A 27,352-nucleotide genomic window follows, 5' to 3' on the forward strand; every position below is an offset into this window, starting at 1 on the left:
GCCATTCTGGGATTTTCTGTTTCAAAGGAAAAGCTTCCACATCATTGGAGCTGCTAAAAAATGTAAGAGGCTTCCTTAAGGGAGAAAGCATTTCCTATCTCTGGGGAGTATTGTAGACAAGATTTATGATTTGGAGAGAGAAGAGGTTGGACAAAGGTCCTTTGCAATTCCAAGTCTATGTTCAAGCAAAGAATTGAGGTGGCTCAGGGAGGCAATCAACAAGTCCCGAAGAAAAAGGAAAAAATAGACCCATAAAGCTGTGTATACAATGTGTTTTGAACCACTCATTTATAAACATAAATGAAAAGCCACTGGGATCCATTGGTGAATACTTGTAAACTGGGAGGAGGCTTTCCAAACTTGAAATGCCATATTCTGAGGTTTGAGACTTTGGATTCTTAAGAGATCACAGAGCATTAGGAGTAGATCCAGTCACCCAGCAAGGCAGGCGGGCACCCATGTCAGCCTTGAACTGGTCCAAGCCAAGTTTAGGAAAGAGACATTTTACTCCCCTAGAAAGTACGGATGAAGAGGGACAAGGGGGTTCCATTGCATTCTTTCTTTTTGTATTAACATTTTAAAGCTATGGTTTTGTTAGCAAATAGTTTTATATAATCATAAAATCTTCATTTGGAAGGTACCTTTAAGAGCCACTCTAGCCTCACATCCAATATGGAAATCCCCTCTCTACAGAATTCTTAAAGGATGGTCAACCAGTATCTGCCTGAATACTTCCACCGACAGGGAACTCACTATTTTACAAGGGAGTTCATTTGTAGTATGGTGGAAAGAGCCAACTGACTGTAGGTGAAAACTTTGCCTTTGATGCTCACTACCACTGGGACTGTGGGAAAGTCATTTAATCTCTTTAAATCCATTTTCTCATCTGTTAAAAAAAAGGAGGCGAACTGAAGTAGATGGGTCTGATGTCCCCTCCAACTTCAGATCTGTGACCCGCTGATCTAGAGCTGTGCCTCTGCAACTTCTGGCCATTGGTCTTAGCTCTTTCTGATGAATCCACATACAGAAAATGCCCTCACATGGGATTTAGTTCTAGGATCCCCCTGGCACATTGGCATATGTCCTAAAGCCAAATCTCAGCTCCCCTTGGAAAACATTGATCTGGAAGACACTGGCTTCAGTTCTCTGAAGAAGATTTGATTAGGCTTTGGGAGAATGCAGAATGCAAAATACCACCCCCACACTTCCTTCCTACAGGAACTATTATAAATGGAGCAGCAGTTAATATACTGATTCTTGCAAATGTTATTGTACAGTAGATGCGTAGACTATTTCCCTCTGCAGTGTTTGCTGAGAGAAAACATTTTAAAGTCTGCCCTGCTCAGGGGTGATCTGATGTGTTGAAAGACCATGGTGGAAAGACCACTGGATGGGGAGTCAGAAGAGTTGGGTTCAAATCCTGACTTTGCTGCTTGTTAACTCCACAACCTTGGGCAAATCATTGACTTCTCTGGGCCTGTATGTCAAAGTGGTTGGCCTATATGACCTTTAATGTATTTTCCAATTTTAGATTCGGTGGTTGTGACATATTCATAGGATCATAATTTTAGAGCTAGAAAGGTCCATTAATCCAAAGTCCTTATTACATAGATAAAGATAAGGAGGAGGGAGGAAGGGACAGAGGCAGGATTTGAACTCAGGTCTTCTAACTCAAAAGAGCATCATTCTTTCCACACTGTACCACACTGCCAATAATAGCAAATAGTTTTTCCTTCTTTCTCTTTCTTTCTTTCTTTCTTTCTTTCTTTCTTTCTTTCTTTCTTTCTTTCTTTCTTTCTTTCTTTCTTTCTTTCTTTCTTTCTTTCTTTCTTCCTTCCTTTTCTCCTTCCTTCCTTCCTTCCTTCCTTCCTTCCTTCCTTCCTTCCTTCCTTCCTTCCTTCCTTTCTATCAAGGTTAAGTGATTTGGCCAGGGTCACACAGCTGGTAAGTGTCTGAGGGCAGATTTGAACTCAGGACTTCCTGACTATTGGTCAGGCTGGTGCTTTATCCATTGCAAATAGCTTCTTCCTGAGATATGACATGGGAGAATAAAACTGCTTTTGTAAATACCCAGAGGCTCTCACTCATTTTACTGAAATTCTCTAAGGAATGGGTCCCTGGTTATGGAACCGAATCCTTTCCTCTGACAGCAGGTGGATCACTCCTGGTTGTGTGATCCAGGATCGAAAGGCAATTCCTTGGATGTGTGTCCAGCTCCTGACTTCTCTGGCTCCTCTAGTTGAGCCTACTTTGTGGATTAGGTGGGTCTAAGCATTGCATTGCCCTGCATTCTCCCTACTCCCCTCCTCTGGTCTCAGCTTCAAATGTCACGTGGCTGCTTTCAGTGTGTGCATGGGCACGTCTCTCTCTGTGTGTGTGTGTGTGTGTGTGTGTGTGTGTGTGTGTGTGTGTGTGTATGCCTGTGCAGGTGACATGAACTACTGCATTTGGAAGCAGGAGCTGTGTATGACCATGAAGCTAGGGACTCTTGCTCAGGCTGCAGCTGCCAAAGTCATGTACCAGACATGATTGAATGGCTGTGGTGAGTGAGAAGCCCTGGCTTGAATTCTCCACATGACCCATCTTCCAGAGCTACCCCTCCCCCTTCTTTTCCTCCTCCCCACACCCCACCCTCCTTTTTTCTTTCCTCATTCTTGGTTGAAGATAAGGGCCTATTCCAGATTAGTGGCAGGGCTGGGCCCCAAAATCTGAGAATGGCATTGCCCAGTTGAGAGCCTTCATGTTGCTGGCTACCATTTTTGTGGGAGGATGAAATGTGAGACCAAGGCTACTTACCAACCCCTTGTTGGGAAATTTGGGAAGAGCTGTTGGATCAGAAATAGCTTTTGTCACCATCCTTGAGCAGGGCACCTGTTTTACATGCATCCTGACTCTCTGAGCACTCTCTCCACAGCAACATTGCAGTGTCTGCAGTCTAATGCAGAAGGCAATGGAGCACATTTATTGACCAGCTTGTGCTCCTGATGTGAGCTGGTGGAGTGGGGGGAAGCCAAGGACAGATCTCAGCTTCTCCCCAGCAAATACCTTAATTCTAAGCTCAGAACAGGAGGGATAAGCAAGCCTCTATGGGCTCTACCCTCCTCCATTCTCTTGGTTTAGGGATGAGTAAATTAACAAATCCTCTATGACCCTGTAGCCTCCTATTCTTCCTCCTTCCCAATAAGAGGTCCTCACTTTGACGTCACTTTGGGGACACTGGCTATTAGAGGAGAGATGTCAGGTTAGCCCACCCCAGTGACCACCTATAGACTGTATACAGCCATATATTTGAAGCCACACAACTCAAGAAAGCAGAGAGCTAATGTTGGGGCTAGTACCTCATCCCTTCTGTCAGAAATAAGTATATAGCTACTCACTATAGTCAAAGGTGAGGGACTCACTGATAGGAGACAGAGGAGAGCTCAAACTTAGGTGAGAGTGGCCATCACAGGCTTACCTGAGGAAGCAGTCCCATCATTGTTATCTGCCACCCCAACCAATGACTGACCAGAGCGAGTCATGAGGCATCAACAGGGAGCAGTGCTGGGGACTGTGTGAACCAACCTCAGTTGGGTATGTGCTGGATTTCCCAGAGGAGGCATCAGAAAGACTTAAGTGAGGATTCTGGGAACAGAGAACTGTCTCTGGCTCACCCAGCCCAGCAATTATCATCAAGGGGAACATGCTTGGACTCCCACGTGATATCTTATTTTTTCCAACAGAGCCAGAGCACTATGAGGGAAAAAAGTGGAGGTGGTAGAGGGGAGCTGATTCAGATCTGTGAGTAATCTGACAGCTTGAGTACCCACAGGAGTCCCTTTCTGTAGCTGAGGGGTTAACTTGTTCAGTGCCAATGGCTTTCTGAGGAAATCCTAGAGGACGTTCCCAGGAGATTTTAGGAAACTTCACAGGATACGTCTCTTAGCTAAGAGTTTGATTGGGAGACCGGGATGGGGGCAGGAGGAGGAAGGGATAGATGAGAAGACACTGGTGCTTTCTGATATTACCCTCATTTTCTCCCTATTCACCTTGCCCCATTTATCTGTCAACTCCTTGCCTATTCCTCCTCCCCCCTGTTTAACACTCAGACCTTAAAAATGTTCTGATATATCCCCTGAAATAACTCCAATTCCTGAATCCATGGCATAATGCAATGGTAGGTACAGATCAAGGTTGTATCAAGATTGTATCTACACTAGTGACAATCAGCCTTGGAATCCATTTAAGCCACTCAGAAATGAATTCAAACATACTACCATTCAGCCATCAACCATTGATTTAACCCAATCTGAAGGCTGAATTTGGGCCATCTTACATTTGCTGATAGATAGCTCCTTTGGTCTGTGTAGATAAGAGGGCAGGGATAGATAGTGATACAGGAAGAAAGACTGGTATTTTGGGAAGTGGATCAGAGAAAGAACAAGTGAAGGGATTGCTTTGGTATATCCAATGTACCCCTCCTCCATACTCCCAACCCTCCAACTCCTTTCAAAGACTAGCTTGCTCCTTGGGAGAGTTTTCTTTAGTTTTGAGTCCTGGCTCCATAGGGTACTTGCCAATGGTCATAAGTCATAGCCAGACCCAGAATGGCACCTGCCTTCCTTCCCTTAATTGGATTGGCCTGATCTCATGATTCCATCCTCCTTGGACTTACGATCCCAGAGCTTCCATGAAGATGAAAGTTTTTCGAATATTGGTTGTCTGCTTCTTCCAAGAACTGCAGTCATCCTCTTCTTTTCGGCCCATTGCCTCCAGAGTTGAAGCTTGGGATTCTGGAGAGGATAGGAAGGGTGGGGAAAATGAGAAGAAAGGGAAGAAGAGAGCTCACTTGGTTGCTTTCCCAAATGGCCAAATGACACTCACCTCTTGCCCATGAGGGTATCTCCATAGCCAACAGTTAGGAACAAAGAGAGGCAGTGTGGTGGGGTGGAATGATCATTGGGACTGAAAACCTGTCTTTGCATCCTGACTCTTCAAACTTTTGAGCTGTGTGCCTATGGGTAAATCACTTCATCTCTTTGGGGCTCACTTTTTCATTTGCAAAACTGATACAAAAATATTTGTGCCAGCCGGTTTGTGGTGAGGTAAGAGCTTTGTAAATTGGAAAGGCAAAAATCACCGGGTCACTCTCTGGATTAGACAGAAATGAAACAAGCAGACAGTCCCCCACTCCCAAATTACCCAGGTAGTTGCCCTGATTATTATTATTTTTTAATTATTGCTTCACTTAGGCTGGAGTGTTAGCTAGGCTGCTTTTTACTCCTTTTCCTCACACACATCATACTCATTCCTATCTTTTTGTCCTTATTCATGCTCTGTTGACCCCCATTTACCTCAGCCCTCTCTCTTAGTCAAAGCCCTGTTTAAATCCCACCACTGTCTTCCATGAAGTCTTTCTAATTTATATTTTGCATGCCCCTTTATCACTTCCTAAAGCAATTATTGGGTATTCAGGTGGCACAAAAGATAGAGCACCGGCCCTGGAGTCAGGAGGACTTGAATTCAGATCCAGCCTCAGACACTAGCTGTGTGACCCTGGGCAAGTCACTGAATCCTGATTGCCTCCAGAAAGAAAAACAACCCAAACAGAGCCATGAAGAGTTAGACACAATTGAAATGACTAAAACAACAAAGCAATCATTATCTTTAAAAATATGTGTTAAAACGCCTTGGTTTTGCATCATATTCATTCTCTGCTGTATTCTCTCCTCTCCCAGAATGCTATTCCTTGTAACAAAAAATAAACAAGAGAAAAAAATCACAAATAAACCAACCAGGTCTGACATATTGCATATATCATATTACACATATTATATTGCAGTGTTCTACAACCCTGGTCTTCTACCTCTGTAAAGAAGTTTTGACTTTGTTGTTCTTTCCATTTACTTTGTTGTAGTCATTTCATATATTGTTTTCTTAGTTCTACTTAATTTACTTTGCATCAGCTCGTATATGTTTTGTAATGCTTCTTTATACTCCTTGTGTTCAACATTCCACACAACGCAGCAATATTCCATCATATTCATGCACCACATTTATTTTAGCCTTTCCCTGATTGGTGGACATCTGCTCTATTTGCAGTTATTTAGTACTACAAAAATGCAGTACAATAACTTGCTATTATGTCATAGAATCATAGAATTGGAAAGTAACTCGGAGAACATCTGGTCCAACTTTTACCTGAACAAGACTGCCTTCTACCACTTCACCCCCAAGTGGTCATCCAGCTTCTACTTGCATGTGATACCTTTCAAATTTGGGAGGGTGGTGGAGTGCTGATTGTGGGATACGATGGGAGGAAGTGAGGACAGTTGGGGACTGAGAAGGAGAGAAGAAAATGGTTGGAACCTTCCCTGTGGGAATGAATAAAAGCAGAGTAGCAGGATGTATATCATAAATTTGTAGCAGATAGATTTCCTAACTTTCTCTAGCAACATTCAGGAGCCCTGGAGCTAAAGCAGAAAATCATATGATGGGAGTTACCTAGAGATGAGTATTTATGGTCAGCAGCATCAGAAGGTTAAGGAATCAATGGATTCAAAGATCAAAAATCACAGATCTTGGGATTGGGTCTGGGTATGGAGATGAGTGAAATTAGAGTAGAGAAGAAATAGATGCTGGCTCTGCTATTTACTAGATGTGTGACTTTGGGCAAATCTCTTAATCTTTATGGGACTCAGTTTCTTCACCTGTAAATGGAGGAGATTTGGCCAGATGACCTCTGAAGTCCATGCCAGCTCTAAATCTATGTTCTTCTCTTACCCCAAACCTTCTCCTCTCTAGGCTAACCTTTACCCAGTTCCTTTAGAACGATCCTTGCTTGTCTCATTTCTTTGCCACCTTGGACACCCTTTTGCAAATGCCTTTCAGTTTATCAATGTTCTCCTTAAAATGCAATGCCCATAACTGGGCATAATGTCCCAGATGTTGTCTTACCAAGGCAGAGGAAAGAGGCACTATCACCTTCCTCTTCTGGATGTTGATGCTAGTGCAGCTTAAGATACTTAGTCATGGTCAATTAAATACTTTATAATTGCTTGCATTTGCATAGTAGTCTATACTTTGCAAAGATCTTGTACATACCCTTTCTTATTAAAGCCTCATAATTGCACAGTGGAATAGGTAGGAAAACCATTATTATCCATATATTTGACAGATGAGGAAACTGAGGCAATTTACCTAAACTCACACAATTTGGCAGACCTTGGACTAGAACTTGGACTTTCCTGAACTTACTCCCCTACTGTTTCACCTAGATCAAGCTGTCTTGTACTATTTTCTAATTATTTCATGTGTCATACACTTTTTTATCCTCCATCATACTTGGCAAAGTACCGGGCATATAGCCATTGCTCAATAAATAATTAATTGAATTAAGTCCTGGCTGTAGATCAGGGATCAGGAGGTGCTGCCATTGCCTTCCTCTGTTCTTCTGGCTGATCTCCCAGTTACCACCTCCTCTGCTTAGACAGTAGGCACTGAGAAGGGAAAGAACTATAGGTGAGGACCCATTGCTGCCATTACCTGTAATTATCCCACTCTCCCTCTAGGCATAGAAACCTAGAAACAACTCTGATGAAAGCCTCCCTTAAAAAAAAAAAAACTAGCTTCTCTGAAATCTGTGGAACCCTCTAACATCTTTGGGGGATAGACCAAGGTTAGTTTCATGCTCTTGAGAATGACAACCCACAAAAAGTACAAAAAGGTCACTTAATAATCATGTTTGATTGAATGTTATCTGGTAGATGTATTTGGGCCATCTGACTCATTTGTTCAGGGATTCCATAATTACAGGATTAGCTACTAATCCAGTTTGGATGGTTCCAAGGATTTATATCCTTTGACTCAGCAATGCTTCTCCTAGGTCTATTTCCAAAGATGATCAGGGAAAAGGAAAAAAAATGTGTTCTAAAATATTTATAGCAGCTTTCTTTGTGGTGGCAAAGAACTAGAAATTGCAGGGATGCCCACCAATTGGGGAATGTCCAAACAAGTTATGGTATATGATTGTGATAGAATGCTACTGTGCTATAAGAAATGATGAGCTTGATGATCTTAGAAAAAACATGGATAGACTTGCACAAAATAATGAAGAGTAAAATGAGCAGAACCAAGAGAACACTGTATACAGGAACAGAAATATTGTTTTTAAGAGCAACTTTGAGTGACTACATCTTTTGACTATTATAAATACCCAAATTAACTATAAAGGACATAGGAAAGAAGACACTATCTGTATGCAGAGACAGAACTGATAAGGAGAAGTTACATATATGTATGTACATACATATGTGATGGTAGCCATCTCTAGGGTGGGTATAGGGAAGGATGAAAAAAAGGGAAAAAATTTAACATGATAACTTTATTATATATTTAAAAGGAACAGCAAATTGTACACAATAGATTTGCAGTTTCATGAGCAATCATCTTTTTTATTACACTATATTATGGCAATGCTTGCTTTATTCCATAAATTAAAAATTAAATAAATAAAAATTTAAAAAAGTAAGGATGGGAAGTAGAGACAGATACTGTGTAGGGAGGATGAAATATGAAGCTTTTGTTGCTTTTCAGGCTAGATGTCATAATACTTTGAAGAAAAAAAGCAACATTCGTTCCAAAACTTGTGTTTTTTTTTTATGTTTGCCATCTGGCTTTTTGACTAAATGTTTAGATTTTTGTCCTAATATTTGATGTATAGACAAAGTCTTCATTGGATGGTACAGACAATATCGGGGAATGCTAAGGAAAGTTAGACATAGGCTCTATTTATGCACTATGAACGAGGCAGAGAAAGGCACAGTGGTCTGGCGGAAAGAATCCCACCTCTGTCACTGTCTGTGACCTTGAGCAAGACACTGAATCTCCATAGGCCTCAATTTCCTCATCTGTAAGATGAGGGACTTGGAATAGGTATCCCCTCCAGCTCTGACTCTATGATCTTCTGATCTAAAATTTGCCCCAGGGGAAAGCAAAGCTGCGCAGTGGATACAGCACTGGCCCTGGAGTCAGGAGGACCTGAGTTCAAATCCAGCCTTAGACACTTGACACTTACTAGCTGTGTGACTCTGGGCAAGTCACTTAACCCTAGTTGCCTCACACACACAAAAAATAAATTGCCTTAAGTTTGCTTTCCTTCTTCGCCCGTTTCTGCGTGATTTTGCATTGCTCACTTAATCTCTTTCAGCCTTTGTTTCATCTTCTGTAATTGAAAGGACTGGACCTCTAAAGTTCCTTCCAGTTCTGATGTCTTCTATGTCTGCATTTATTTTATTTTATTTTTGGGGGGAGGGCACAGGGCTGTGTATTTATTTGTCTGCAGAGAATGATACATCAATTCCCCCATGTCTACATTTATTTAAAAAAATATTGATTTGTGATGTGACTCTTCTTTTCCAGGATCAATTTCTCAGCTGAGCTTCCTTTCTTTGGAGAGAGGAGGCCTCTGGATGTAACCAGCCTTCTGGCTTATATGATGCCAACTGGGAAGCAGGCGATGGCTATGGGGTGCTGTTCCTGTGCACATTACACCTCAAGGAACCCCCACAGAGCAACCACCCACTTTCCAATAGGTATTAACATTGTGCAAGCCATAAAAATTCATTTGTTGTTACATCCCTTTAAATTAGATTAAAACCCAGAAGTATACTTAGTTGAATCAAAAAAAAAAAAGATAATAAAAAAAGCTTTCCAATCACATGCTCCATCCTCCCACATCCTTAAACCTAATCATTTATCTGCTTTTCTCAGTGCAGTTTTGAGATTTCAGGGACCCATATTTAAGATTCCCACACTTGGTCGCCTAGCCCCAGACCCCTCATGCTTCTGAGAAACCTCTCCTAATGGCCCAATCTAGCCTATTTAGGGAGAAAGTCTTGAGCTGGGGCATGCTCCCAAAGGAATATCTAACCATCAGCCCTGACACTGAGTTCCATTCCCGTCTAATGCTATGGGCCACCTTATTTTTCCTCTGATGCCAGTGACTTTCTCCTACTCCTCCTTCTTAACCCCACCAATTTCAAAGAATGATGGAACTTTAATATGAATCTCACTTTCTGTTTCCAATGTACTTCTTGCACCTCATTCTATTTCTATAACAACTCCAAGCTTGGGAACAGCAGCTGTAACCTGTCTTGGGTTTAGGAGCCTGCATTGACTGCCCAGGACATGGATAATTGGAGCTACCATCTTTGGCACCAGTGGAGCACATAAGAGTGCAGTGCTAGCTAGGAACAGGCCAGAACCTCAGGGAGCAAACCTCCTGAGACGGGTCTCCTGGAAAAGGAACTAATTATGTTAAAGTAGAAAAAAAGCATTGGACCTAGAAAGAGAAGATTTAGTTAGCCCCACCATTTACAAGAGTTCTTAATCTTTTTTTTTTGTATCCTGGACCCCTTCTGCAGACATGTGAAGCCTATAGACCCCTTTTCAGCATAATGTTTTTTAAATGCATACAGTAAGACACACAAAATTACAAAGGAAACCAATTATATTGAAACATAGTTATCAAAATGTTTAAAAAATATAAATTCAGGAACTCTAGATTAAGAACCTCTGATTAACAAGCTGTGTGATTGTAATAAATTACTCTGCCTCAATCTCAATATCTCCATCTGGGAAATATAGTTAGTAATTCTTATACAGGCACTAAGAATCCTTAGCGCCTACTACAGTGCCCACCACACAGTAGTTGATTAGTGATTGATTAATTGATGGATAGGAGAATTCTCATGTAACTACCTATTAACCAAAGATTATCCTGATTATCTATGGTTTGCGGCACTGTGGTATGGAGAGGTTCCAAAGCTGTGTAATCCTTTAGGATCTTATAATCTATTTGTGGGAGATATGGCATAGACATATGAACAGCTACTAAAAATACCTGACTATATTCTAAGCACCAAATGAACAATCTGGACAAGAAGGACTACAGAATTCAGGAGAGGGCGAGACGACTGTGGACTGGGAGTGTCCGAGGAAGGCTTCAAAGAAAGTGGGGTTTTTAACACAAGAGGAAGTTTCTGTAAGAAGACCCAGCTCAGTCTCAGGTTTCTTAAACCCAAGTAAATTGTAACCCAAATTGTCATGTTTCCTAAGAAAGTCTCTAAGAATTTGTTTTTGGTCCCTTGTGAGGGAATAGCAAGTTGGTAAGAGGTAGGAGTAGAGACAGAATTGCCATGGAAGGATGGAGGCTTCCTTCCAAATGAGACTGCTTAAGACCAGACATTGGAGTGGTCAGATGAGGCTTGTTCTTGGATAGAGAAGTTTACTGGATTGGGAGTCAGAGTACCTGGGTTCAAATCCAGGCTCTTCTATTTTCTGTGTGACCTTGTCTGTGCCTCAGTTTCCCTATCTAAAATGAAAGGATTGGACTAGGTGATCTCCAAAGTCCCTTCCCTATGAATAAGCCTTTTGAATCTATGGTGGTGATATCATCTGTTCCAGAGGAGTTGGGCTATTTAGGGAAAAGGAACTTTCCTAAAAAGTATCTTGGATATTCCCTTGGGGAGAAGTTACTGGCTTTGGATGGGAGAACACTGTCTAAGACTCAATGAGGCAGTCAAGGCTCTGCTCTTAGGGACTGACCTGCACTGGAGCTGACAGCAGCTCTCCTCTCTGGTCAGCTGTGTCACGTACTTATTTATTGGGCACTGGTGAAAGAAGTGCTGGTTGACAGAGCCCTTGGCTTGTCCTCTTCAAGGAGCTTAGATGGAAAAGCAGCCTTTCCAAGCTCTCCTTTCCTCAACTCTTCCCTTCCCCCCTCCACCAAAGGAGGCCTTTCTAGATCCAAATTCAGAACAAGCACTCCCTTAGATTCCTTGAATCTTCCACTGCTGAGGCGAGGTATACCTAAAAGAGTCAATAAGTCAACAGGTATTTATGAAGTGATTACTATTTGCTGGTTACTGTGCTGAGCTTTGGGCATTCAAATATAGGCAGAAAGAAAGACAGTCTCTGCCCTCAAGAAGCTTACATTCTAATAGGGAAAGACAACACAAAAAAGAGAGAGAGGAATATCCATGGGGGTGTGGAAGAGAAAGTCTGGAGAGGAAGGTGGAGAGGAAGGAGGACATGACTAGCCAGAGTGCTCTCCTTAAAAGGGAAGGGCTGTAAAAGAACCAGGACAGTGAGATAGTTGCAGAGAAGGATGCACATAGCAGGGACTCAATAACTGTTTGTTGTATTTATTAGGATAAGAGTCATTGATCCAGGGCCATAATCTTTGGGCCATAAGAGAAATGTAGTAGTCATATATACCTAACTTCTTCTTCTTCTTTTTTTTCTAGTAAGCGCTGTATCTAAGAACTCTTCTTCCCATATAGGTCTATTCTCATTCTTTGAAATGCTGAAGAATAGAATATTTCCAGCAACTTCTTTCAGACTTTAAACATTCTCTTTTATAAGCTTCTCCCAACAAGGCTAACATCATTCCCTACTTCTATAGTGATAAGCCCAATTCAAGATAATTCTACAAATATTTACGCAGTATCTTCTTCATTGGAGCTGGAAAACAGGTGAGCATTTTCCTCTGCCTAGCTGCTCTAAAGATTATCATGCTAATACCCCACATTCTCTTCACCAGAGCAAATAATCTCAATTCAAGTATTTATTAAGTGCCATCCCTGCCAAGTCCTTAGAGAGATAAAAGATTGAGCTTTAAAAAAACTTTGCTACAACTTTCCCACAATGCATCTGGCACATGACAACCAGAAAAATTTAAGAAACCAGGGTAAAAAGGAACAAGAATCCCTCAAAACTCTAGCAGGATTTTAACCTTCTGATTGGGGAAGCAGAGAGCTAGGAACTGGGAAAGAACTCCATCCCCTTCCGCTTTGCTGGCCAGGAAAGGTGAAGATCTGAAGGAAAGAGCTGGGGAGTTGGGGTCTGGAAGGTGTCAGTTAAGGATGAGGAGAAGAAAAAAAGAGGAGGCGGAGACGTCAAACTCAATGCTTCTTGAGAGAGAAAGGGGTCTTCACTGATGCCTTAGATTAGAGCAGGCCCTTGGCAAAACCCCATTAGAGATGGGGGGGGGCCTTAACAGGTCATTCATTCCCTTCCTGGGCATTGAGACCTAACTGGATGCTTCTACACTTCATCTCCTGTATTTATATCTGCTCCTTTCTGATTTTAAAGGAACTGCTACTCTTCCAACATCACCCAATCATTGGTTTCAGTATATTTGACAGTTGGCCTGCTATTTAAACTATATAAGGAGCATGGCATTCAAACATGTTTGTGCTTGCTTGCCATCAGATGTCCAAATTGTATAGGACAGAGGTACTTCCCTGCTGTCTGTTGTACCATGTTGTTAACAGTCCCCTTCTTCACCCATGAAAACTTACCTGTCCTGTGTCCCATCTTTTCAATGTCTCATCCTTCTCTATGTTATATAACAACAAGTGAATCTGATAACCTATTAATACTTTTGTCTAGGTTACTTCAAGATATACTTTTCCCCTCAGGGAAGATTTTATATTTTAGTGGGCACTTTTTGAAGATATAAGGAATTATCATAATGGTGTAAAATTCAGATGGATATTTAACATGGCCTGCATAGAGCTGACATCTTGCATGGGTCACTCCCATTGGTATTTTTGGGATGAGAAACATTTAACTTGATAGCATATCCAAGTGGGCTTTAGGGGAAGCAAAAGGGAATGTCCAACCTTGTGAGGGCATCTGCTGTTAGGGTTTTAAACTCTTCATGAATCAGATGTGACTAGCTCAAAAGGGCCATGGGATAAAGGTTATCCTTCAGGTGATTTTTAATAAAATGCATCATTTGACACAAGACCAGGGCATATCACATCATGGAAACATGCAAACCACTTATAGATAAAGAAAACAAAGGCTTTGACTATGCTCTGCTCATCATAGGACTCCATGGCCCAAGGTATAAGGTAGAAATGATTTACATTATGAATCTTACTTCTTTTCTCCTTCTTGAGCTTTCTTAAGTGGGAGGAAATAAGCATTTGTTATAGTGTAATATATTTATTAATCAACATATTTATTACATATTTATGTAAAGGATAGAAAGGCCTAGTGTGCTATGGTCCATGGCATCATGAAGAGTCAGACATGACTGAATGACTGAATGACAACAAATATTTACTAAGCACCTACTAGGTACCAGGTACTATGCTAAGTGCTTTACTAATATTCCCTCATTTGGTTCTTACAACCACCTTGTGAGGCAAGTTTATTATCTCCACTTAACAGATGTGCAAACTGAGGCAGACAGCAGTTAAGTGACTTGCCCAGGGTCACACAGCTAGTAAATGTTTGAGGTCAGATCTGAACTCAGGTCTTCCTGACTTCAGGGCCAGTGCTGTATCCATTGTTCTACCTAACTGCCTCTACCCTATGCCTCAAGATTATCCAGGATTGTGTATTTCAAAGTATCTTCTGCCATTAGCCACATTTTTTCCCTGAGGCAGTCAACAAGCATTTATTGAGTGCTTACCATATTCTAAGAGGGCAGCTAGGTGGCGCAGTGGATAGAGCCCTGGACTTGGAATCAGGAAGACTCATCCTCCTGAGTTCAAATCTGGCTGAAGATATCGACTAGTTGTGTGACCCTGAGCAAATCACTTAACACTGTTTGCCTCACTGTTTCCTTATCTGTAAAATGAGATGGAGAAGGAAACGGCAAACCACTCCAGTAGCTTTGCAGAGAAAACCTCAAAAGGGGTCATGAAGAGTCAGACATAACTGAACAACAAATATTCTACGAGTTGTGCTCTGGGAACACAAAGAAAGGCAAAAGCATGGTTCCTGCCCTCAAGGAGCTCACATATTAATGGGGGAGGCAACAGGCAAGCAAGTATGTACATACAAGCTATGTATATACAGGGTAGGTGGAAAGTAACCTCAGAGGAAGGCACTGGAGGTGGGAGTAGGCTAGACAGAGCTCCCAAAGAAGGTAGAATTTGAGCTGAATCTTGAAGAAAGCCACAGAAACCACAAGGCAATGGTGAGGGCACATCAAATGGGACTTTTCACAAGAGGGGTGGCAAAGCTCTTGTCTATTCATTTAGTCATAGCCTGCCAGCCCATGAGCATAAGAGCCAGGACCCCCAAAGCGTTCTGGAGTCTTTGGGCTACAAGAGAACTGTAGAAGTCATATACGCCAATCTCTTTTTCTAGTAAGTGCTGTACCTAAGAAATATTCTTACCATGTAAGTCTATTCTCGTTTTTCAAAATGCTGAAGAATAAAAACTATTCCTAGAGATCTCTTTTATGCTCTAAATATTTTCTTTCATGAGCCTCTCCTAAAAAGTCTAACATCAGTCCCTACTTATATAGCGATAAACCCAATTCAAGATAATTCTACAAATACTTATAGAGTGTCTTCTTCATAAGAGCTGAAGAAGAGATGGGCATTTCCCTCTGCCTAGCTGCCCTACAGACTACCATGCACTTAATGCCTAACATTCTCTTCTTCAGAGCAAATCATCTCAATTCGAGTATTTATTAAGTGCCCACTGTGCACTAAGTCCTGAGAGAGATTAAAAACAAATTGAGCTACATGTTCCTTTTCCTCATGTGACAAGTTTCCTTTGTCCTTGAAAGGGTCCTCTGAAATACGATGATGACTCAAAATGGGTAACTCAGTCAGAGGACTTCTCCAGGGATCTCAGAGGGTACCGGTGTCAGCTGAAATAAAAAGACCTATATTTCTAGGAAGCAGTTTGAATTCAGAAAAGTATTTACTGCTTCCTATACATGTAGTAATTTAGCTCCCTGATCTTCGGTGCATTGCCTTGATTCTGAATCTTGACCAACTACTGACCTGCAGGCTTGTCTCACCCCTTTTTATATTGGTGGTCCCCCATACCGCACCGCATTTAGCTCAGTTATTCTGTTTTACATTTTTTTAGCCCAATTATTCTGTAACAGAGTGGCCTGGCCTTTGGATTGTTATCTTCTCTCCCAACCTGCTGTTGCTACTTGAGGATTTCTCTAATTATTGGCACATGCTGGTCGTGCCTTGAATCGCCAATGATAACTTGACCCTTTCTTCATTGAGTCAAATCAACAAGCATTTATTAAGGACCTAGGCATTGTGTTAAGCACTAGAGATACAGGGCAAAAGAGAGTCCCTGTTCTCAAGGAGCTCACAGTCTAATGGGGGAGACACCCAAGATATATACAAGATAAATGGGAGGTAATCCAAGAGGGAAGGCACTAGTATTAAGGGGGACCAGGAAAGACTTCTTGCAGGGGACAGAATTTCTGTGGCTTTCTTTCTTGGAGGCTTAGCTTGGGTACCATCTCTGCTCTAAAGCTCCTCAGTTGTTATTGTTCTCTTCTCCATCACCTCATATTTACTGTATGTGTATAAGTGATCTGCCCGCAGTAGAATGTGAGTGCCTTCACAGCTAGAACTGTTTCTTATTTTATCCCATGCTCCAAGCTCAGTGCTTGCATTTATCAAGGATTTGATAAAAGTTTGTTGATTTGAATTGAATTCTCCAATACTTTCAACACCTCCCTTTCTTGGCATGTAGCCCTTTGGAGCTGTAACTAGTGTGGGGGCAACAAGGCTTTCTCCCCAGGGAACTTACATGTGAGGGAGGTGAGCTTTGTCCTCTCTTTGGTGACACATGGTTCAACTGCCCACATTTAGTTACCTCCAGGACTGTTTCTGTGGTCCCTCTCCCATGGAGGTCCACCTACCTTCCCCAAATCCCCACAGAGGCAAGAACAGGCACTCTAGGGGACTGCCTATCTATCCCCTTCTTCTGGTGACTGGACCAGGGCCACACTGTTCTCTTTGTGCCTCTCCCTTCAAGTGAATTTTCCCCCGGGTGCAGGTAGAGTACTGCAACCCTCCACTGGACAAGGCACTGAAGTGAGAACTGGGGCAATACTAAGTACAGGGGAAGAATTACTCCCCAGTTTGGGCTTACTGAGGTCCCTCTGAGATATTCTTGCTATGAGCAACAGCTCTACTGTGACTGCTAGACAGAAGATAATAGGAACTCCATCTCATTAGGCCACATTAAGGGACCTCTTGCCTGGAGGGATAGAATGACCTTAAGAAGGCTATGCACCAACCTGCTTCCTCTCCCACTCCTATCTACCACCACCTGGGGACACTGATTCTGCGATGAGCCAACAATCTTCCCCCCCCCCAACCCTCTCCCAGACCCACTTTTGGATGGTATTTTGAGCCTGCTTTTGTGACGGCAGCTGCTTCCCACAGGGAGCATCCCCCTTTCCATTGACATCCAAGTCTGCTGGTGTAGGGCTGGCCATGGCTGCTTCCTGATTCAGTGGCTGCTTCTGTTCATTCATTCATACTGCAGCTCATTCACTCCTCCCAGGCTCTGGCATGGGCTGCCTCCTCCGTCACTCTCGCCCTGTGCGGCAATTTATTTCTGGCTTTGTGTGCGTGCGTGTGTGTATGTATGTGTGTGTATGTATGTGAGAGAGATACACAGATATACTCTCCTTCTCGGAGATTCTTTTCAGTCTCAGCCAGAATTGCTCCCACTCCCACTTTCATAATAGCGTTCACTGCCTCCTCTTTTCTGAAGGTGTTTTTTCCGCTTTCTTTTTCTCTCCATCACACACACACACACACACACACACACACGCACGCACGCACACACACACACAAAGGAAGGGAGGAACCTGTGGCTACCTTGCTGCCATCATTCCACAGACCCAGAGCTCTTCACTCCTTCTCACCACCCCCCCAGCCTCATCCCTGGGCAATGCTTGCCCAAGTCTTCTTGGGTAGAAGAGGGAGGTGCATCATGGGTGTGAAGGCGGGCAATAAATGGGCATAGTGAATTATTGCTTTCCACCTCTAAATAGATCTATGGAATAAGATAAGATGGGCACATGCTGTACCTGGTGGGAATTAGAGTTATTCCTGTATACAAAATCTTCTGCATCCTTACCTCTTCCTTCTGCTCCCATCCCCACCCAAAAAGGGGGGATAGTCCTCTTCCTTTTCAGGATAGGGATTGCATCTTATTTAATAATGATATGTGATATAAGAGAGTACTTACTAGTATCAGTCTGTTAGACACTGCAATGCATATATATAATAATAGTAGCTGATGCTAATATAGCACTTTGAGGTTTGCAAAATGTTTTATCTACATTAGCTCATTTAATCCTCACAAGACGCCCATGAGCTGTTTGCTATTGTTATCTCCATTTTTCATATAGGAAAACTAAGGTTCAGAGAAGTTGAATAACTTGCTCAGGGTTACACAGTAAGTATTTGAAGTGGGGCTTTGGCCTACGGATTTAACCTCTAAGGCCACAGAAAGCTTATGGCATCAGTAAGAAATATTTAATGACAGGACCAGTACTCTGAGGTCCAAGTGGGTAAGTAACATATTCCCTCAGTTTTCTCATCTGTAAAATGGATAGATAGACTTTAAGGTCCTTTTCAGCTCTAAGCCTGTGATCCTATGATTCCATACAGTGATTGACATTGGTAGATAAAGTTTCCTCGCTGGAGTCTCCTACACTGATAAAATCATAGATCCAGTGAGAAACTGAGCTAGACGTTAGGGATTCAAAGAGGAAAAGTGGTAGTTCCTGCCTTTAAGGAGTTTACTACCTAGCTGGAGGGGTATAATAAGATATGTCCACAAATCGCTATAAGACAGAATATGACGTGATAAATTAGAAGGGGGAAAGATGACTTCAGTGAGAATCAGCGAATGCTTCAATGAGGAGGCAGCGGCATCGTAGAGAGCTGAAGGAAGGGAGAGACTTAAAGAGATAGAGATGAGGGTAGGGTAGGGGAAGATTCCTTTCTAGGTACAAACGATAACCAGAGCAAATCAGCCAGAGCAAAAAGGCAAAGAGACAGAAAGATGAGAGAAGGCTTTTCTTTGCTCATTTCCAAACATCTCTCCCTCCCTCCCCCCCTTTCTTCCCCGCCCCCCAAATACACACCCACACCCACATGAACACTCCTCTTCAAGTTTTAACCTCTCCCAATGTCCCTTGGTGGAATGTTTCCATCCACCTCTTGCCCGTATTGCTTTCCACCTCTAAATAAATCTGTGGAATAAGATAACAACCTGAACAGCTCACATCGAGATATGCAATCCAACCTGAGGAAAGTTGTACTCCCTTTCTCACAGTTATAAGTTTGCCACATCTCCACTAAGCAAAAGCAGTCACAAGTCTCGAGTGTCTGTTGTTCAGTCATTTTTCAGTCCTGTACATCTTTTTGTGGCCTCATTTGGGGTTTTCTTGGCAAAGATACTACAGTGGGTAGCCATTTCTTTCTCCAGCTTATTTTACAGATGAGGAAACTGAGGCAAACAGGGTTAAGTGACTTGCCCAATCTGAGGCCAGATTTGAACTGAGGAAGATGAGTCCTTGACTCCATGCCTGGCACTCAATTCACTTTGCCACCTAGCTATCTTTTGGGTGTCTAGAGGGTAATTATTACCAGGTTTATTATGATCCCCCAGAATCAGGGCTCAGTTCTCTTGTTCACTTTCCCACATTTCCCTTGGACCCAGGCCCAGACTCTCCCTTATACCCCAATATCAGCCTTCAGCTTTCCTCCCCCAATATACCTTATTTCCTCAAAGCCCTCCATATGCTTAAAAAATTTCCACAGCTTTAAATACTTGATGTTAAACTTTCTTTTTAAAGCTTATTTTAGAACTGGGAAGGAGTCCTCAGGTCTTTTCTTTGGGACTTACTGAGTCCAGTCAAGAGGAAAAATAGCTGTGTCTCCCTGGTTTCTGACCTTGAACTGGCCTCATCCAGGTTGAGGATGCTACCTGCTTGAACTTGTATGATCCTTTGCTGATGATCTACCTGTCTGGCTCCAAAGCAAAGGAGCTGGTTGGGCTAAGCTGCCCTAGCCTTAGCCTGGCTACGCTGGGCTGGCCCTAAGTTGCAATCAAGCTGCTGGCTGTGGGTCACACTGACAGCCTCCTGGTGGTACTGCAGGGTTAATGTTTGTGCGTCAAAGTTACGTGAGAGAAAAGGGGTAAGGGGTGTGAATGGGGTGGGAGTTCTAGACCTGCCCCCCATTTTAATGTTTCATCTTTAGAATTAATGAGGAAGTTTTAAAAAGAGAGAAAGAGCTTGGGTGTTGGAGGAAATCAAGGAGCAGTCTTGTGACTGGCAGCATCACAATGGTAATTTTCGCATCCTTTAGTGTCCGGAGATGAAAGAGCCCAGAACCGATCTTTGGCCCTAGTCCTAGTCGATACTACCCCAAGATCCTCCCTCGCATTTAATAGTGCTCAAAACATTTTTTGAATGCTGAATGAATGGGTTCAGTGTCCAGTCACAGTACAATAAAAATAATCCCTTAGATTTCTATAGAGCTTCACTTATAAAACATCCTCCTATACGTTAGCTTACTGTGATCTCCCCGACACCCTTGAAAGGCAGGAAAAGCAGTAATTACCACCACCTCCGCCCCATTTTACAGATGAAGAAACTGAGACTCCCAAAGGTGAGGGGCTGAGGAGGAACACACATGCGTGTGCACCCACGCAAGACAGAAAGCCTGGTCTCCGACAGACCGAGAGGTCTGATGTGCCTTTGGAGATCTCCCGGTCACCAACCTCTATGAAAGGGGGGTCAGGGTGTCTTCCAAGGATTCAGGACACTTTTTGCATCTTCCCTTTCCCAGAAAAGTGGGAAGAGGATGAGAGCTGATGCCAGCCCTAGCGGAAATGCCCAATCACCCCCTGGGGGAGTCTTGCCCTTGACCTCTGGACGCAAGCCACTTTCCAAAGGAGCACCAACTTACCCAGAATAGGGACAGAGTCAATGACATGCTGGAGCCGCCCAAGCCCCGCACCGGCCGGTGCTTCCCCTGCCTGCCCCGCAGTAGCCACAACAGCCCCTCCGCCCAGCTCTGGCCGCATGCCTCCCGCTAGGAGTGGAGAGCACAGAGTGGCCACGAAAGAAGCCGCTTCACCTTACCCAGAGACTGGCCAAGAATTGCTCCTCTGCGCTCCAGCATGGGCTCCTACAGGTCTGCGAGGATTAGCCAGCCAGCTGCCTCGCCGCTCTAACAATAAACTGGAATTAAAGGGAAGGAATGCAGGGGTTTTCTTTCCCAGGACGGTAACCAGGCAGTCCTTAAAGGGGAGTAAAAGTGGCTAAGGGAGATTGCATCTCTCCTTCCTCTCTCTTCAGCTTTGCATTCCCTTGGTCTGGGGCTGGGCAGTCTCTTATCTTGCCCAGGAAAAGCATTTGCGAAGGGGCCCTTTCAGTCCAGACTGTAGGGGGGCGGGGCGGGGCGGGGCGTGGAGTGGAATAAAGGATTTATACAAGCCTAATGGGGTAACGAAATCTATCTGTGAGCCCTCTTATACTGCCTGCCTCAGTTTCTCTTTAAAACAGTCTAATCACAGACTCTCCGAGATGAAAGGGAACTCAGGTTATTTAGTCCAAGCTATGCCTCATTTAAATTCTCCACTAGATCATCCCCCAACAGGTTGTTATGGGGCTTACTTCCTCTTTATTCCCTTCAGCCATGAGGGACACACTTTATCCTAAAAAAAAAAGCTCTTCCTTCTATCCAGCTGAAACCCACCGCAGCAATTTCCACTTACTGTTTTGAGTTCTGTTCTCTGGGGTCCAATGCCTCTTTTATGTGACATTTGGCAGGCCCCCAAAAAACCTGCTTCTTTTTCATTTTTTCCTCTCTGGCTTTTCATGATATTATTCTTTCCTACTTCTTTCCATACGTGTCTCACTGATCATTCTTAATCTCCCTTGCTAGGTAGCCATCCGTTCTCTATCCCCTTGGTTTGGGGGCACCTCCCCCCACCCTCTTGTCCTGAATCTTCTTTTCCTCTTTCCATACTCACAGTGATTTCGCCAACTCCTATGGACAGAACTATTGTCTTCATTATAATTAGTTGGCACGTTAAGTGGTTGTTGTCCTTCGATCTTGAACAGGATCAAAATGACATCACTATGTTGGACTCAAGGTACAGCATGTCTGATTGTGGCTGATTAGACCAATAGCAGCTCGGAATGTGCCACTACAGGTCAGGCTCAAATAGCATGTATTTAAGGCCATAATGTTTGCAAAATCCTTTACAAAGACTATCTCATTTGATGCTCACAGCAACTCGGGTAGGTAGGTGCTATTATTATTCCCAGTTTACAGATTAGGAAACTGAGGCAGACAGAGGTTAAGTGACTTACCCAGGGTCACACAGCTAGCAAGTATCTGAGGCCATATTTGAACTCAAATCTTTCTGAGGTCCATACTCTATCCACTTCATGACCTAGCGCAGATGACTCTCAGATCCATGTCTCCAGCTGTCCTCTATATTGAGATAGCTAGGTGACTTAAGGGATGGAGGAATAAGCATTCATATAGCTCCTACTATGTACCAGGTACTGCACTAAGAACTGTTTTGTTTTGCTTTGTTTTTAACATCCTTACCACAACTCTGGTAGGTAGATGCTATTATTATGCTCATTTTATAGTTGAAGAAACTGAGGCAATGAGAAGTTAAATGTCTTACTTATTGTCAAGTGCTATTAAGTATCTAAATTCAGGACTTCCTCACTCCAGGCCCAGGCCTCTAGCCACTTTACCACCAGCTGCCTCGGTCCCCTTGCAGGAAGATCTTTCACCCCTTTGCCCTGCTGCTAATGGCCTTTAGAACCAGCACCCACCCTGAGGTCGATGAGGTGGGGGAGAGTGTCTAGCACTGTGGCTGGCACACAGTAGATACTTAATAAATGCTCATTGAACTGAGTTGATATCATTTGCCAGAGACCGCTTATAAACATGGCAGGACTCATTCAGTACCTCATCTCTTCCTTGGATATGAGAGAAAGCTTTAAGGATCTCTCATGAGAGGCCCAAGTGAGAAGGGATCTATGAGGTGTAGTACCACAATGATTCCCAACATGGGAGTGGCCACACTGCACATGTTCTACCCGCACTGGTCAGGTTCTATACAAGATTCCTAATATGTGGGCCCTATTCCCTCTGCCCTGTGCTTACAGAAGCCTTCCCTATACCTTGAACTCTCATGGAATGGGCTTTGCACCTCTCTTAGACACTTTCAAACTCAACTTCAATCAGTTATTTATGTCCATCTCTTTTCTCTCCCAGGCAATCATAAGCTCCACAAAAGCAGGAACCATGTTTTATTTACCTTTGTGTCCCTCTTATTGCCAGCACTGGACTTTACCCAGAGTAGCTCACAGAGAGCAGTACAAGTACTATACAAGTTCAGGGAAGGGATGGATAGGACTGGAATGGAGTAACAGGAGAAGGTTTCATGGAGGAGGTAGGAGAGCTGGGCCTTGGGGAATGGGTAAATATTTGGATAGGCAGAAGAAAGGACAAGAGAAGAAATGGTCCAAGCAGAACATTTGAAACAAAGCAATAGGTATGAGGCTCTTCCTATATAGGGTGGAGCCAGTTTCACTAAGAAAGAGAAAGCAGATTCTTGTGTTCCCAGGAGTGATGAGGTAAATCCATGGGTGTTAGTCATCAAGAGAGAGGTAGGTCATTCAGTAAAAGTCAGAGGAAGAAGGCACAAGTAGAGGGGGTTGGTTCAAGTTACCTTCCCTTTACTCTCTTTGATTTTATATGCATCCTTTATTAGAATGTAAGCTGCTTGAGGGCGAGGACTGATATTGATTTTTTTTCCATTCCCTTATATTTAGCACGGTGCCCAAAACACAGAAAGCTCTTAATAACTGCTTTGTTCATTGACTTTTTACTAAAGGGTATCAAAGTGGGTATTTTTCAACCTACTGTAAATAAGAGTGGTCCTTTTGGCACCAAGATGGCATAGCGGAAAGAGCAATGGATTTGGGGTCAAAGTATTTAGTTTCAGACCCCAACTTGTTACCTGTGTGACATTGGTTAAGTTACTTAATTTCCTTGGGCTTTCCTGAGGGAATTAGACTAGAGATTCTAAGGTTTCTCATCACTCTAAGCTCCCAATCACCAGCTGCTTGAGGAGAGCTGTGTTGTAGTGGAAAGACTGTTAATGTGGAGTTACAGGACAGAGTTCAAATCACAGCTCAGCCATTTACTACTGTGACTCTGGGCAAGTCACTTAACCTCTTTGGGCCTCAGTTTCTTCATCTGTAAAGTCAGGTAATTGTACTAAATGACCTTTAAATTTTCTTTCAGCTCTAGATTTGTGAAGACCTTCAAGGAGGCTTCTTGAGAAAGTCCATTTCATTTTTGGACAGCTCTAATTGTTAGGAAGCTTTCTCTGATCAAGCCTAAATTTTCTTTTTTGAAGCTATCATTCCTGGTTCTGTCCTACAGGATCAAACAGAAAAGGTCTAATCTCTTTCCCACATTATAGCCTTTTCAATACATGAACACAGCCATCATGCCCCCTTCTCCCTCTGCTTAGTCTTCTTATTGTCTTCAACCACTTCTCACATGGCATGGACTAAAGGTCCTTCACCATCCTAATTGCCATCCTCTGGTTCAGAGGTTCTTAACTTTTTGTGTATCATTGATTCCTTTGGCAGTCTATGAACTCATTCTCAGAATAATGTTTTTAAATGGATAAAACATAAGGATTACAAAGGAAATAAATTCTATTCAAATATAATTATAATTAAAAAAAAGCAAGTTCATGTACTATTGGTTAAGAACACCTGCAAAATGCTCTCCAACTTATCAATCTCGTTCTTAAACTGCATCATATAGAACCAAGCACAATATTTCAGAGGGTAGGGTACAGGGGAACTATCACTGCCTTATACCTGGCAAATTATTCCTCTCTCAGTATAGTCCCAGATTATATTAGCTTTCTTGGTTGTCACAGCACACTGTTGATTCACACTGAGCTTTCAATCTACTAAAACCCCCAGATCTTTTTCAGAGAAACTGCCGTTGAGCCATGCCTCTCCAGTTCTGAGCTAGAAGAGGTGGCTTTTTAAAACCTTTGGTGTGAGACTTTATACTCATCCCTATGAAACTGGATTTGGTTAGATTCAGCCCAATGTTCTAGCCTGTCGAGGTCTTTTCAGATGCTGACTTTGTCATCCAGTGTGTTAGCTCTGCCTCTGAGCTTTGTCTCATCTGCAAATTTGATGCACACATTATCTATATCTCTATCTAAGTCATTGATAAAAAATGTCAAATAGTACAGGGCTGAGCAGAGATCCCAGGGGAGCTCTGCCTGAGATCTGTCATGTTGAAATTGAACCATTAACAAATACTCATTCAGTTCTATCACCCAACCAATTTTGAATTCATCTAGTTGTATTATTATCCAATATATGTCTTTACATCTTTTCCATAAGAATAATATGAAATGCTTTACTAAAATCATGATGAGAAAAATCAGTGAGTACTTATTAAGCATCTGCTGTATAGCAGGCAAGGTGCTAAACACAGGGAAGGCAAAGAAAGGCAAAAGACAGTGTCTGCTCTCAAGGCACCCACAGTTTAGTGGGAGAGTCAACATGTAAACAATTATATATAATGAAGATCTAAGCAGGATAAAATGGTAGTGACCTCAGAGGAAGGGCACAAGATTAAGGAAGACAGAAAGGCTACTTGAAGAAGGTGGCATTTAAGCTGAGATTTGAAGAAATCCCAGGAATCTAAAAGACAGAGATGTGGAGGAAGAGAATCCCAGGCATAAGGAACATGCTACTGGTGAAAGTACTCAGAATGGGAAGATTGAAAGTGGTGTTTGAGGAGCAGTAAGGAGGCCAGTGTCTCTAATTCACAGTATGTGGAGAGGATTAAGGTGCAAGAAGACTGGAAAGGTAGGAAGGGCTAGGGTTTTGAGTGTCAAACACAGGATCCTGAATGCAATAGGAGCCATTGAAGTTTACCTGAAAGGGGGATGAGATAGCCAGACCTGGTCTTTAGGAAGATCAATTTGTCTGCTGAGTGAAGGATGGACTGGAGGGGGGAGAGAGGTTAGGACTGGAAGGAACTGATGAAGGAAGACTACCTACTGCAATAGTCCAGGTATGGGGTGATGAGGGCCTGAATCAGGGTGTTTTCAGTGTCAGAGACAAGAAAAGGACAGAGACAAATGATGTTATTAAGGCAAAATTTACAGAATTTTACAACCTATTAGATGAGAGGTAAGAGAGAAAGTGAGAAGTCAGGGATAACAACTAGGTTTTGAGCCTGGGTAACAGGAAGGATGGTGGTACCCTCAACAGCAATAGGGAAGTTAGGAAGAGAGAAGAATTTTGGAGGAAAGATAATGAGTTCATTTTTGGATATATTGAGTTTAAGATGTCTATGGGAATCCAGTTTGAGATGTCTAAAAAGCAGGTGGAGATTTGAGACTGGAGTTGGGAGAGAGATTAGAGCAGGTTAAGCAGATCTTGGAGTCATCTGTGTAGAGATGACAATTGAAATCATGAGAGCTGATGAGATCATCAAACAAAATAGTAAGGAAGGAGAAGAGGGCCCAGGACAAAGGCTAGGGGACATCTACTATTAGCAGGAGTGACCTGGATGAAAAAATCCAGCAAATGAAACTAAGAAGGAGTGGTGAGACACATATGAGGAGAACCAGGAGAGAATAAGGTCACAAAAACCTAGAGAGAGGAGAGTATCAAGGATAAAAGGATAACTGACAGTTTCCAAAGCTTCAGAGAGGTCAAGAAAAATAAGCATTGAGAGAAGGCCGTTAGATTTGTCAATTCAGAGAACACTGGTAACTTAGGAGAAAGCAGCTTCAGATGAATGATGAGGTCAGAAGCCAGACTACTGAGAGTTGAGAGTGAGAGAAAAGGAAGTGGCAGGCACTGATTGTAGGTGGCCTTCTCAAAAAGTTTAGCCATGAAAGGAAGGAGAGATGTAGGATAGTACCTAGTAGGGATGTGATGTTTCAAGTGAGTGTGTTTTGAGTACGGCTGATACGCGCGCATGTTTGTAAGCAGTAGGGAATAAGCCAGTAGACACAGAGATTGAAAATAAGTGAAAAAGTAGGGATGATAGTGAGGATAATCTACTGGAGGAGACAGGATAGAGTTGGATCATTTGTACATAAAGAGGTTTACCTTGGCAAGAAGGGCCACCTCTTCATTGTGAGACAGGAGTGAAGTAGGAAATCAAGGTAAGCTATATCTATGGCATTCTCCTCATCTACCAGTAATTCTATCTAAAGCAAATAGGATCAAAAGAAAATGGCATATCTGTTCCTCATGAAGCCAATTTGGCTCTTTGTAATCTTCCCTTTTGTAGAGACACACTAAACATCTCTTTATTATGTGTCCTAGAATTTTCCCAGGAATTGAAATCAGGTTCACAGGGCTTAGTTTTCATACTGTGTTTCCTTCCCATTTATTATTATTATTTTTAGGGGGGAGAGCAGGAATTGTAACAACATGTATCCTATAATCTTATAGTTCCTTTTC

The 27,352-nt window shown here is 42.7% G+C and overlaps 1 protein-coding gene across 1 annotated transcript in view; it reads right to left on the reverse strand.

Moving 5' to 3' along the window:
• Positions 1-21,182, reverse strand: part of CAMK1G (calcium/calmodulin dependent protein kinase IG) — a 45,910-nt gene extending 24,728 nt beyond the window's left edge. Inside the window, exons 1-2 of the mRNA XM_021007827.2 lie at positions 20,939-21,182; positions 4,655-4,772 (exon numbers count right to left, since the gene is read on the reverse strand). Of these exons, the coding sequence (XP_020863486.1) occupies positions 4,655-4,772; positions 20,939-20,978 (158 nt within the window). The 5' untranslated portion in view covers positions 20,979-21,182. The remainder of the gene's footprint in view (positions 1-4,654; positions 4,773-20,938) is intronic.
• Between the last annotated feature and the right edge of the window lie 6,170 nt (positions 21,183-27,352).

The sequence above is a fragment of the Phascolarctos cinereus genome, unplaced genomic scaffold, assembly GCF_003287225.1.
Source record: "Phascolarctos cinereus isolate Bilbo 61053 unplaced genomic scaffold, phaCin_HiC Scaffold_5;HRSCAF=322, whole genome shotgun sequence".
Taxonomy (NCBI): Eukaryota; Metazoa; Chordata; class Mammalia; order Diprotodontia; family Phascolarctidae; genus Phascolarctos; species Phascolarctos cinereus.